This window comes from Ipomoea triloba, chromosome 14, assembly GCF_003576645.1.
Source record: "Ipomoea triloba cultivar NCNSP0323 chromosome 14, ASM357664v1".
In the NCBI taxonomy this organism is placed as follows: Eukaryota; Viridiplantae; Streptophyta; class Magnoliopsida; order Solanales; family Convolvulaceae; genus Ipomoea; species Ipomoea triloba.
Window position 1 is genome coordinate 5,925,349 of NC_044929.1, and position 14,517 is coordinate 5,939,865.

A 14,517-nucleotide genomic window follows, 5' to 3' on the forward strand; every position below is an offset into this window, starting at 1 on the left:
AAAAAAAAAAAAAAAAAAAAAAAAGCAAACAAACAAACAAACCATAAGAATCTTACTATCTCCAAAGTCTAAACAAACAAGAAAAAAAATCTTACTATCTTCAAAAAACTCTTGAAACTACCTGTTGGGCTCCTGGGCTGCCGCTATCGTTTGGAATGCAAGTAGAATGATCTGTTAGGGGGAAGAATCAATTTCTCAGGCGATATTTCCATATTGGTGGTGAATGGTACATGTTTCAAGTTATCTCTGCAGATTCAGGGCTTGAGACATTATCTGCGCCGTGGGAAAATTTAAAGGTTTTACTATACTCAATTAATTAGGTCCTTATTATTAGGAGAGAGACATGATTTGGGGGAAAAACTAATGAATTTTATGATTCATTGAAATTTTTTTTATTTCTTTAAGTATCTAGATCAAAAATAAATAGTGTGCCCTCTAAAAATTGAGGCCCTATGCTATTGGACATTTTGCACGGCCTAAAATCTGGCCATGTTCAAAATCACTCGAGTGTGTTCAGGTGTGTAATAAGTTTTGAGTATATGACTTCAAGAAGTCTATATTTGTGTGTCATTCTGTATAATCTTTAAAAAGTCTTCAAATCACGACTTAATTAAAACCTTTCCAATTTATTAATTAGCAGGTTCAATAAGTTATAAAATGTTCAGTAAAAATAGGAAATAAAGTGAAGCATATAAGATTGTCTAAGATCTTGTAATTTCTAATGTCTTCAATTGTATCTAAACAAAATACATACCTTAAAGATCAAGAGTTTTACAATGATGCCCTAAAAAAAGGAACTAATGAGTTATGTAATATTATTAACTATTTAAGATTTCTTATGACTATTGTATGCTCAACATTCAACGTAACGTTTTTACTCCGTATTAGAATAGGGAAAGTTATGCGTGATAGTAAAAAATAATTTGCATTCATGTAGATGCTGCAGTATTCCCATGTGAGGTGGAAGGTTTCGTCTCAACAGTTATACACGATGGAGGCAGAAGGTTCCTGACGGCTAGGAATGCAACTGTCAAATATCTCCATAATCCTCATCTTGTAGAGGCTATGACGATCAAAGAAGCTCTTTCGTGGGCTATGGAATGCGGTTGGTCTAAGCTAGTTTTTTTTTTCTGATTGCGGAATGGTTTGTTCGTTACTCGAGTTTGGCCCTCCAAATTTCTCCTACTACGCTGGATGTGTGCTTAGGGAATGTCATAACCTCGAACGATATTTTGATGCAGTGTCATTTTTGTTTTATTTCTAAATCAGCGAATAAGCTTGCTCATGTTTTTAGTAAGGGCTACTAATTCTTAGTTTGGTCCTAGTATTTGGTTTTCTTCTTATCCTGCTTGTATTCAACATTTGGTTAATGATGCTTAATTTTTTTAGTGTAGCAAAAATGAGTGATGATGAGTGTACGGGTGTGAAATATCGTCCTCAGGAGATTTGGGTTTATGGCACGCAATATGCAATCACAACTAGGCACTAGCATAAGGAAATCGACAAGAAGCTAAGCAAACAACAATTTTAAGGAAATATTAAGACTAACACATATACACAAAATAAAGAAATAGGACTCAAGTTAGGGGATATTATTATCATCTAGATGCTTCAACAACCTACGGGGTAAGGGAGAACAAATAACAACAATCCTAGTCTATAAGTCACTCATGTGAGAAAATATACAAATATTTGTGGCGAATCAACTCCAAATTCTTCAAGCACAATTAACATCTTAAACCCTCAATTTCTCATATTTTCATAGAAACAAATTGGTTTATGCAAGGGGTGACTTGAATTCATCACCCAACTCTCATTGAGGCAAGGAATCCTCCAAATACATGCCAATGAATATGTACATCAATCATAAGCAAGATAAAAACACAAAACCTTCACAAACACAATAAACCCTAGATTAGAGTTCTTCCCCTATTTGCAATAATCACAAATTAAGCATCAAGATAGATAATACAACTCTAACTCAAGCACATAAACTAACTACTCATGATTAAATAACATAAGTAACACAAAACCACAAGGAATAAACAAAAATCTTGCAAAAGAAAAGAGATATGGGAAAGAAAACTTCTCTAGTGAAATGGGTGGCAAATCTTGAAATCCAAGTGCTGAATCCTTGATTACAAGCTTCAAGTATGTTTAGAAACCTAAATCTAAGCCTAATCTTACCTGAAAATATGAAAGGAAGTGAAGGAGAGTGTCTAGGGTTCAACCAGGGGTCAAAACCGAGTAGAAAATGCTCAAAACGCGCTTAAATAGTGAACAGGGGGTGGGTAACACAACCAGGGACACGGCCATGTGGGTGGCCGTGTCCTAGCCTGCTAGAAACACAAAAATGCACTGTAAATCGGGGCAAAAAAGACATGGCAATGTACATGGACATGTAGGTGGTTGTGTACCACCTGCAAGCAAAATCCTGTGTAACTTCTTTGACTTCTAGACTATTTTTCACCCCCAAAACCATTTCATTGGTCTTTGTGGTCTTCAAGAAAGTTATAGCCCTTCAAGTTGGCTTCTAATGGCGCATGAATCATCTAATTTGAACATTCCTAGGCTAAGATATGGTCAAAATACCCAACAGTGGCAGATTTGAACGAAATTTGTAAGTTTGAAACTTCAACTTCAAGGACAATTTTGATCCATTTGGATTCCTTTTTAGGCTTTAATGTCTTCATAAGAGTTTCAAATCTTTAAGTTTTCTTTCCAATGGCATAAGAATCACTTAATTTGGATATTTCTAGGCCGAGATATTGTCCAAATACTGAACATTGGCCAATCTATGCGAGAATTTAAACTTTTTTGACACTTGTTCCACTTTTGTCTTGGTTTGTCCATATGATCAAAACCATTGAAAATGCCACTCTTAGACTCCCTTGGAATTGTTTTATCCATCCTCTTAGCTTCTCCTTGACTCCCATGGACTCCAAATGCATCCAAAATATTCATTTTGATTCTAGTTCACTCCAAATGCATGAAAATATTCGTCTTTGAATTGCTTGCAAATCCAAACTCCTTGAAAAAATAACATAATTTAGTCCTAATCTCATTAAATATGGAATGATCAATAATCAAAATAGCTTAGTGAAAAGGGGAAAATATAAACAAATAAGCATTTATCAACAATACATCTACATCATGGACTACACAGTCTATAGAGTTGATTGTTTCTGTACCTCTTGTATCTGGAAGATGATAGACATGCACCACTCTAAACTTGATTCAATTCCTTTTGTGTCATGGATGAAGTTCACAACCAACAATCTCGATTTGAGTTGAAGTCATTGCTATAGGAGAGTACAGAGGTAGAAATATGTTAGAAACTTAAAAATTACATTTTGCATAATAATATGTTTAAATCGTAAAAAGAGTGCAACCCTATGCAAAATTATCATTGGAAAATATGAAAAAAATCTTCTTTCGTGGAACTAAATGTGCGTGTATATACTTTTTGTGGAACAAAATTCGCAAACAACAATATTACCAATTATATTATAGAATACCATACATAATATTACCATTTATGCTATTATGTTATTATTACCTAATTAATATGTCTTTTCTACATGGTATTATAAAAACGTAAAAAAATACGCAGAATTTGCAAACAATAATATTACCAATTACGTAGTATATTATAGAATAACATACATAATATTACCAATTATGCTATTATGTTATTACCTAATTAATATGTCTTTTCTACAAGGTATTATGTTATTACGTTAATACGTGAATATAGAAACTATATTACATATTAGTTAATTTCCATTTTACATTTTCTTACCAAATAAGTTTTATTAATTATTTGACCAATAAAATATTTAATTAATTGACAACAAGAGTTTGTTGGATAAAATAGCATAAAATGACAATTTTAGTGGCTATTTTGTGGTACAAATATATGTGGGGTCTACTTCCGATTTGGGTCAGGTCAAAGTAGATTCGGGTTCTTCGTAGTTAGACGAAGAGATTGACATATAGTACGTACAAAACGGATAATGGGTGAATGAGAAATTGGTTCTCAAAGTTAACTCATTTGAGTTGAAAAAATGGAGGGAAAAGCTTTAAAGTAAGCCTTTGTCCCACATTGATTTAGGAAGTGGGTTTGCACCACTATTTATACAAGAGTCTTTCTTAGGTTTAGTGAATTGTATAGCATTAAGGCTCTCTCTCGTGCGCAAGGGGATGCAAATCAAATCCCAAAATGATCGTGTGCGTAATGGTTAATACTTTGAGTGCTCAAACTTGAAGCCGGTAGCTTGTTTTATCTTGGAAAATCTAAGCTCCTAGCACCGCACCTTGGGAGGTAAACCATTACCTAGGCTACAAAGCTCTTAGCACCTTGGGAGGTAAACCGTAAACCGTAATGGTTAGTACTCTAAGTGCTCAAACTTGAAGCCTAGCTTGTCTAGCTTGTTTTATCTTGGAAAATCTAGGGCTTTATCTTGGAAAACCTAGGCTACAAAGTTCCTAGTATCTTGGGAGGCTACAAAGCTCCTAGCACCTTGGGAGTTCCTAGTATCTTGGGAGGCTACAAAGCTCCTAGCACCTTAGTTCCTAGTATCTTGGGAGGCTACAAAGCTCCTAGCACCTTGGGAGGTAGCAAATAAGGAGGCTACAAAGCTCCTAGCACCTTGGGAGGTAGCAAATAAGGTTTTAAGGATAGTGTAGTGAGTACACGACTCAAGCTAACCACCCTCCAGAAAAATTTTTTCGTTCTTGTGCATCTTGGGAGGCTACAAAGCTCCTAGCACCTCGTTTTATCTTGGAAAACCTAGGCTACAAAGTTCCTAGTATCTTGGGAGGCTACAAAGCTCCTAGCACCTTAGTTCCTAGTATCTTGGGAGGCTACAAAGCTCCTAGCACCTTGGGAGGTAGCAAATAAGGAGGCTACAAAGCTCCTAGCACCTTGGGAGGTAGCAAATAAGGTTTTAAGGATAGTGTAGTGAGTACACGACTCAAGCTAACCACCCTCCAGAAAAAATTTTTCGTTCTTGTGCTTATTATTTTCCAGAAATATTATTTTCATACTAATATTTCATAACAGAGTTTGGGCGGGAAAATGAAATATGAGGATTTTACTTTTATATATAGTATAGATATAGATGTTATCTACAATTCTACATTAATCAAGTTTACTAATTCTTTCTCTTTTATCTAATATTAATATTAATATATTTGAAATTTTCTAAAATGACATATACTATATGTTGATTTTATGAGTGATAAAGTCGTTGGCTCGTCAACACAATCTATCAGAAACAAAGTATAATGCTCAAAAGTACTTGGAGAAACAGGGATTGATATTGCTCTTAGTGAAAAAATAGTGAGTTCATTACTCCATTAGCAGCCTTTTTTACATTATACTTAAACAGCTCAAACTACCAACTAAGGACCTGAACTAGATATTGAAAGTAAATCTCTCAAATAAAAAACATTAATTACAAGTTGATCCCTTAAACGTTAGGAAAGTAATCTCCAAAACAATAATAAAAATAATCTCCAAAAATTAGACCAATACCTTCCAATTGCACTTTCCATAAATGTTATAACGTGTTCCGTAAATTTTAGACCACATTGGACCTTAGCCAACTACTTGGGCAAAGTTCAACCACCTAGGCTGAGGGTGAATAGTAGTCCACTTGTATCCAACCCATCATCTATTCATTCACTTTCTTGTGGATTATGGAGTTAACGACACCAAAAAAGCAGAGAAAAAGAACCACTTGCTGACCACCTCAATGAATGGTGAAAGAGAGCTACGTGCTAACCCCTTTTTCAAAGGGACATGAAAGAAAGCTTCTAGCTAACCACTTTTTCAAGGGGGTCTAAAAGAAAAGCTTTTGGCCAACCACATTTTCATGGGTTGACCATTTCAACTGTTTTCCAAGTCTCCCCCATATTCATTGTGAAGTCTAAATGCTAGCCATTTTTCATGCCTTATTTGCATTTATTAAGCTGCGTAGCTATCGGTTGTGTTTTCATGCCATGATCTCTTCACTAAAGCCTATTTAATGTTCAATGCCAGATAATTCAGAACATTTCATCTGCACTTGGATTCTTTAATAAGTTTCACGTCTCTTTAAATATCAAATCACATATTTACTTGTCTGCCACGTCATCGTATTATTAACATGCGTCACGACCGCATTAACCACTTCCCCCTTCCTTATAAATACCCCTAGGCTATTTACCCTTTTTAACCTCCAAGATTTCATTGTTCTAAGCTTTCTTAACCCTCCACTACTTCAAGAATGAAAGTTAGTTAACTCTCCCCTCCGAGTATTTCCTACCCTTGTATACTCTTTTCTTCCACACACTTCCAAGTGTGTTTCATCTCCTCCCCCTCTCCCCTTTTTTCAATATGTCTACAACTCCCTCTCACACTTCATCCAATTTTCTTCATACTCCCACTGTGTGGTAACCAAGCATTCTCTACCCTCTTCTTCTACCCATCTCGCGCCTACTACTTCGAGTCCTCTAGTATACCAATGTCGTCCTTGCTAGAGAACTTGACTTTTTTTCTGAAAATCTTATTTCCCTTCCACCCCCTCAAATCGATCCTAATCTAGCACAAGCTTGAGTTCATGTCTTACATCCTCAATTCTTCTACCGAAGTAATCTCTATGGAGAATATGTTAATTGACAACCTCCCAAAAGGGGGTCTGGCACCCACTACTAGTTCATTCGCTATGGCCTTCACAAACCTCTGATCCCTTTCCACTACTCAACAAAATCTTCGAGTACTATGGCTTGTATTGGGTTACCTTGCCCCCATCACTCATGAAAGCTTCTTTCTACTCCTTAATCACATGGGTCAACTGCAACAAATACTCGGTAATACCACCTACCAATCAAATGCAAGTATAAATCTCATACCATAATTGATTAATAAGATATTTAGTTTCCTTTTTAGAAGCACTTTGGTCAATAGTGGCTCCATCAATCTAGAATATAGGGCGCAAGCAAGCATCTCTAGTCCACAATGTCACGGCATAGTTTGGAGGGATACAATCTACACAAGCATATTTATACGCCAAGAAAATGTGCTTACACAACAACCTCAATCATTGAAAGATCTTACAGTTACAAGTAATAGTATTATCATTCGACTTATGTTCAACACAAAATGTGCAACCGTCGTCCCCTTTAATCTCATAGCAAACAAAATCCCTCCGTTTACAAATCGTAATAATGTTGTGCAAAAAACGCCATGCAAAAATCTCAGCCTAAACCTCATAAAAAACGGTGATGGTGTACATTGATGCAACATGACATTACAACAACAACGGTGTCTTGAAATCTAAAAGTAACCCTCTCAATTAACATTGATCTTAGCATGTGTATGTCGTTGTGCATCAATTGCACTATTAAAATGCATAAAAAAATAACTCAAGTAAATTAGAATGATGATTCATGAAACTCCTAAACAAGTTATTCTCCATTTCAAATCGGGAATTGGTGCGAATTACTCCACCTATAAACATGTCCGTAAAATAGGTGGGAATACAAAATGACCTTAGCTCAAACAATTCACATAACCAATTGTGGTCAACCAAACCATACTCCATCAACCACCTCCACTTCACTTCAAACATATCAACTGACATCGTTTCATTCCAAACAATAGCATTCAACTTCCGCCAAAAAGTATCATCCTTAGCCATAACAGGGCCCATATTCTCACCCACTTTTGACATAATATGTCACATGCAGAAACAATGTCATGTAGAATTAAAAATCCTTGCTACCGCAATCTTCATAGTTGGATCTTGATCCATAACGATGCAATAATTGGCACATGTTCCATTACCTTCTTGAAATTCTCCAACAACTAGATGTAAGATTCTACATCCTCCTTTTTTAACAATCTAGTAACAAATGTGACACACCTCTTGTGGTTATCAACACTACTAGTAAACAACACAAGATTGAGTTATACCTGAATAAAACAACACAAATGCACCAATTATACTGTACAAATGCACAACCTAGACACTAGACGTGCACATACCTACGTGTGCGGTATGTAGCATTGAAAGAGACAACATCCCCAAAGAACGAGAAATCATGGCGGACGACAAGGTCAGCCCAAAAAAATACGATGCAACTAGTCATGATCCTCAACATCATATTCAAAACGAACAAATCTCTTATTTTTTAAAGAATTTACCAATAACCAAATGTGCATCACCATCAACAATATATTCTTGGAGATCACATTTGAAATTTCATAAATCAACATTGGTTGCCCCTACATTTGAATACCCACCAACCATATCTTTGAACAACCTATAAGACTTAACAAGCCCAATATTTGCCTTAACACAATTAACAACAAATGTCTAATGCCCATTTTCAAGTTTATGGTTCACCTTCAAAAATTGCGTAGACAACTCTGGACACAAACAATGGTTATGAAGCCCCTATTAAAATAAATTAATTAATTAATTAAAACAACAACATAACCACTATGCATACCCTTTTTAAGCACTACTATACCTTGGCCTTGCCCCCTACCCTATTAAAAATCCTACACCTCTTCTGCGTAATAGACCCAACATCATCCCCATCACCTATAGTAGGCATAACCATTGCAGCATCCTTAAATCCTTCCCTACTGCAAACCATATACTTCAAAGCAATCTCATCATCCCTACTTTTCTTAACAGTACTATGCCTCACATCAAATCCAACCACCCTAGTGTATTGCCTATAAAACTTAACTTTGTCCTCTAATGTGTTGTAACACTGGCCAACGTGTGGCTTGATTGCATCGTCACACTCAGGAGACCAGTACTTCCTTATCCTGGCGAAATCTCCATTTGACAACCATATGCTACAATCATAGTTGTTCAAACACCTCCATCCAAGGCAACAACATCCAAACCTAAATGAAACACATAAGACAACTAGCATTCACAGACGCAACACACAACCCCAATAACTCATACCCCCACGATGCACCACAATCAATGCAACAATGCACACCTCACACCCCCACTATGCACCACACTCAACGTAACCATGCATACCCCATCACTGACTCTGTCATCCTCAACAACGACGCACCACTCCCATAACCCCACTAATGATGCACCACTTCACCCGCACCAATGCACAATTACTCCTTCCTAACCCTGCCCTCATAGACCAACGAACACCAACAAATGCTACCGAAAATGAAACCATCAACGACAAAATCCCAACATAACACAACACAAACAAACTCTAATAACACACCCTAATTAACAACCTTAATAAAAACTACACTCTAATGAAATGAAGGAAAAAAATATAATAATAATAATAATAATAATAATAATGAAAAGTACAAACCTAAAGCCATGGTGAGACAACCCCCCGTCGGTGATGGAAAATGAAGAAGAAATACGATGACAAGGAAGCTTGTTGTAACGCTTGCAAATTCTGGAAAAAAAAATCCTAAAATCATGTGGCAAAAACGTAAAACACATTGCGCGGAACTAATCAAATGAAAGCTCCAAATTACCCCCACACAATGAACATCTCAGATTATGCCACAATTCTCATCTGGTGAGTAATTCCCATAAGAACCATATTCTCTCCCCTCCCCCGAGCCTTAAAAATATTGATTTTGCCTATTTACCTAAATGGGCCTTAATGTAGAGGCAAGCCTGGCTTTTTTTTATTAAAAATGTTGAGTCGAGCCAAATGAAAATTAAACTATGTAAGTCTCTATTTGTTACCCGACCTATTCACATCCACTGTAAATACCATACTTAGTTTGTCCCTTCTTGTAATTAAATAATAGTGTAAGTGTATACATCAAAACCGAATAATTAAGAAAATACTCCGTAATCTGTAATCAAATACCTTCCATCATTTAAGATTTATAAAAATCTTGATCAAATACACCCTAGATTCTAGGACAGAAAGGTCTGCCCAAGCGAACTCTATGGCTGGGAACAGTAAAATGTCTAATCCTTCCTTCTTCTTCAACAAAATACCCTTCACACAAGAAAGCCTTGGAGAACTTATTTTCCACAACCCTATCTACATCATGCACTAAAACATCAGTCTCCCCATTTTCCCTATTCCTAGCCATCAATCCAGCAGTGTAAATGGCATTCATTCTCCCCGGGGCTTCATCATGGTACCCGGTCGGCGCGTCCACCATGATCACATCCCAATCGACCTCGTACACCTCGTCCGGCAGGTTCTTTATCGCCAGCCCGCATTTCGAAGCGCGTGGGTCCACCACTTCCCTGCACTCGATTCCCATTCCGATTCCCATCAGCTCCTCGGCCCGGGACACCTTGGAATCGTACTTGACGTGGTACGATTCCAGGGAGGGCATCCGCCGCCTTATCTGATCTATCCAAGATTTATCCTCTTCTAGGAAGACGGTCCGGCCCCCGTGGTTGAGAGCGGACCACATCAGGCTGTCGTGGCCGAGGCCGAAAACCAAGAAGTTGCAAGGGGATTTTTTGTCCAAGATTCTAAGGGAAACTGAGATTTCTTTTAGGGTTTGTTGTGGGGTGATGTTGGAGGTGGCATAGTGGACCAGTACATTTGCTAGGGATGGTGAGATTTTGTTGCATTCTTCAGTGGGTGTTGGGCAGATGGGATTTGGTGATGATGAAATTGTTACATTGGATCTTATTAGAACCATTACAGCCATGAATAGGAATGAACAGACTATGATCATGAGCTTGAGATTAGTAATGGAGTTTTGGGTTTTGGGTCTACTCATTTTGCCTTTGGGGATGGAGAATAGAATAAGGAGGAAGAGAAAATGACTTGGGTTTAGGGTAGCTTTGATCTGCTTCTCAATTTATAGAAAGGTCAAACCAATAATCTAACCCATTTTGGTCCACCTAAACTATTTCCCAACCAACAATAATGTTGCTATAAAAATATAAATTTAGGGTTTAATTTTATCAATGTCTTAATTTTGTACCAATTATACCCACGCAATTAATATGGTATATTTGGCGGTTACGTTATCAACTTAGTTTGGATTGGTGAACCAGTTGAGTCGTATCTAAAGGCCTAATACAATTTGTTGTACACTATATCTACATAAAATATAAAGGTACAAGGGTCAAAATTGTTCGACTTCTATGTGTTGATAAAACTCTTTTTATTCATTAGTTACCATGAATTTGTCATCTCACCATATTAAATGATACGGTAGAAATTAAACGATACGGTAGAAATTTTCTATTAAAAAATCTTTATCTTATAACCACGTATATGATATCATAATAAATAGATGGTGTTAATGAATATAAAAAACGATTTATAGCAAAATAAAAGTTTCAAATAATAAATGATGTCCATATATGGAGGAAATAGTAATGATTATTAAGGGGCCTGGCTGACTTAATTAATATAATTTTCACTTTATTGGGAATTTGATATTCTATATTAGGATCGCTCTTTTTATTATTTTTCCTTTCAAAATTGAAGCAATTCATGAGTCATGATGGTTGACTTTCCAAGACAAATTATTTTGTTTGGTGAAATTCCCAGTGATGGAACTACTGTTGGTTGTCACAAATATTTAAAAATAATAATAATAATGCCAGTATATACTTCATGATTTATTATTAAATGTCCAAAAGGAGTAGCTTAATAGATTAGGAATAATTCTTATACTAGAAGGTCACAAGTGCAATTATATTCTCGGAACAGAATTTACTCAATGCACACCATCAAATAGTGGTTGTGGATTTCTCTTGTCATCCAACAAAAAATTATTATTGGACAATTTCACTTAGATACCTAAACCTTTTGCTAGTAGCAATTAGATCCCTTGATGTTTGAAAATTAACCTTGACCCCCTCATATCCTCAACCATACAAAAGTTTAGATTTTCAATTCATTATATTTTTTATCCATGTGGAAAACATTTGTGCAATTTAGTAAAAAAAATAGTAGACCCTCATCAGTCCCATTTTATCTATTTCATTTTTATTATTGATTAGTCAAACAAAATCTTTCTTTTTTGCTTATTTTTACTACTTATTTATAATTTTTAAATATAATATTTTGTGTTTATTAGTAATTTTAATGTAGTTTCTAAATATATAAAATTTTTATACTAATGCAAAATTTAATATTGTAAAAAATTAAATTATAAATAATTTCAGTCAAACCTAAACACACAAAATGAGATGAATGGATAACAATGTCGCAACTTACTGGCTCGATTTACCTTCTCATGTATTTAAGGACAGATTCATAATGTCGCAACTTACTGGCTCGATTTACCTTCTCATGTATTTAAGGACAGATTCATGAGATCTAGGATATAGTCCAGTAAAGACGAGAAACCTGGATTATAAAGACTTTTCTAAAAAGAATAATACGGAGATAATAATAAGAAGAAGAAGATTACAAGAACTAACACCGTACCAGACTGGCATAGGGTAGACAAAAGGGCAAAATAGTAATTATACAAGTGCAATTTTAGGTGCCACTGAGATATTTGTTGTTTAATATAATGGAACATTGACTTTGAGAATTCCATCTCCTGCTGTTAGGGTGTTAGGTGATACCTATAATTTGATTACTTCTTTATTATACCCGGCATTTGATTCACAGAATCTTAGATTACCCTAGGTAACAAGATTCCTCCAAGAAGGTAATGCATGAATGTACTAGTTTTTCACGCGCATTGCACGAATGGGATAGCGTCCAATGTTTATTTTTAAATAAGTACTTCAAAGTATATTAATGCAAGATTATATAAGAGATGTTCATGCATAAGTGATTAAAAGTTGAGTTAATTTATTTAAATTGGTAATTCAAAGTATACGAATACAAGATAATATAGGAGGGATTGATTATAATTGTGATTAAAATAAGGAAAAATGGTCAAATAGGCCCCTAAACTTTACACTAAAAGTCAATTAGTCACCTAAGCTTTGAAAAAGTACAATTAAACCCTTTAGCATGTCAAATTGAGTTAATGAAGCCCAAGAACCGGTAAATGACCTGTTATTATAGGTCATTTCATTTCCAGTGACCGGCGACGGTCGATCCGTGGCCAGTCGCCATCTCCGACAAAAGGCGACCAGAAGCCCTCCACGCCCTCTTGCATTATGAGACGAAGATGGACGATTAGTAGGGCGGTTCACAGTGGTATGGTTAGGAGCAGGAGGACGACGATTTTGAGGAGGGTTAGGAGCGAAAGAAGACTTACCTTTGGAACTTCCACTTAGTTCCCCAGTTTGTTTACCCTTAGCCGAAGTTCTGGTGTTCTGTTCCTCGCCTTCGGCATCATCAGTTAGCGCCCAAAACTGGTTATTATCAGTCTTCGGAGCGATGGTAGCATTTTTTGTTTGGTGGTTGTTTTTTTTCGGATCATTCTTTCTTGATTTTCTGGTCACAAGCATTCATGTGTGATATCGAGGTTTAACGTTGTTAGTTTCCGGGAGGGTTAAAGGATAATCGACCTAATTAGCCCCTTCCTTCTCAGTTGTCGGCGACACGTTTAAGTCCATCTGAGAGGAGTCTGGCGTTTCCGATTTTCCTTAAGAACAATCTTGTTCCCTATGTCCAACCATCCCACACCCAAAACACACAACATGTAGACCCTCGTACTCAATGGTCTGCACTTGGTTTCAATCTTACCCACACTTCCGAAACTAAGGGTTTCTCGAGGTCAACTTCGACAGCAGCTCTAGCGAACACCCTCTTTCTCTTGTTATTGTCGTACGATCTAGTTTTAAAGGTTTCCAACGTTTTCAAGGATAAGCTTGACGATATCATCCCGGAAGTACTCCACCGATAAATTTGGTAATCTTACCCAAACATCCATCTTTGAGATCTTCGCCGTTTTTGGTTTAAACTCTGGTTCCCACTTTTGTGTAACCAGATAATTAGCAAAAGGTAATGATGTGTCTTTAAATTACAAACTTTGACTCCAGCCTCATCTTTCCATAGAAGAATTCGATCTTATATGGTCTTATCTCTTTACTTTATGACCTTCCATCTTATTGTCTCTTATATGTACATGCAATTAAGATATTATATGCATCCATTTTATTTTCATGTACATAATTTGTTTACGAGAAAGTACATAATATGCAATAATAATTATATCGTGCACTATGGTGCATGTAGCAACATACACACAACACATCCCTATTTTTCTCCTTATACCTTTTTTTCAACTTAAACTTATTCTCTTTTTTTGTGTACAAATAAAATCAATGTATACAAAATATACAATTAAAAGTTCTAATTGAGATCTTTTAAATGACATTCATATTATATTTTCGAATTTTTTTAAAAATAATAAATCTATAGATACTTAAAGACATTACTCTAGTGTAATGTTTATGTACATTCAGATTTGTTTTTATGAACATATAGAAGGAATATTATGAACATACTATAGAATGAATTGAATAGAAGTGCATTTGATGTACATTTAGTTTAGTGTTTAATTACATTAATTTAGGTTTATGGATATATATATATATAACAAATATTATGAAAATAGTA

General features: G+C 35.8%; 1 protein-coding gene across 1 annotated transcript; it reads right to left on the minus strand.

Annotated features, from left to right (window-relative positions):
- Positions 1 to 9,916: 9,916 nt before the first annotated feature.
- LOC116004826 (glucuronoxylan 4-O-methyltransferase 3-like) lies at positions 9,917 to 10,766 on the minus strand. The gene has a single exon (XM_031244997.1). It carries the CDS (start codon positions 10,751 to 10,753, stop codon positions 9,917 to 9,919), a length of 837 nt encoding a protein of 278 aa, XP_031100857.1. The 5' UTR covers positions 10,754 to 10,766.
- Positions 10,767 to 14,517: the final 3,751 nt, after the last annotated feature.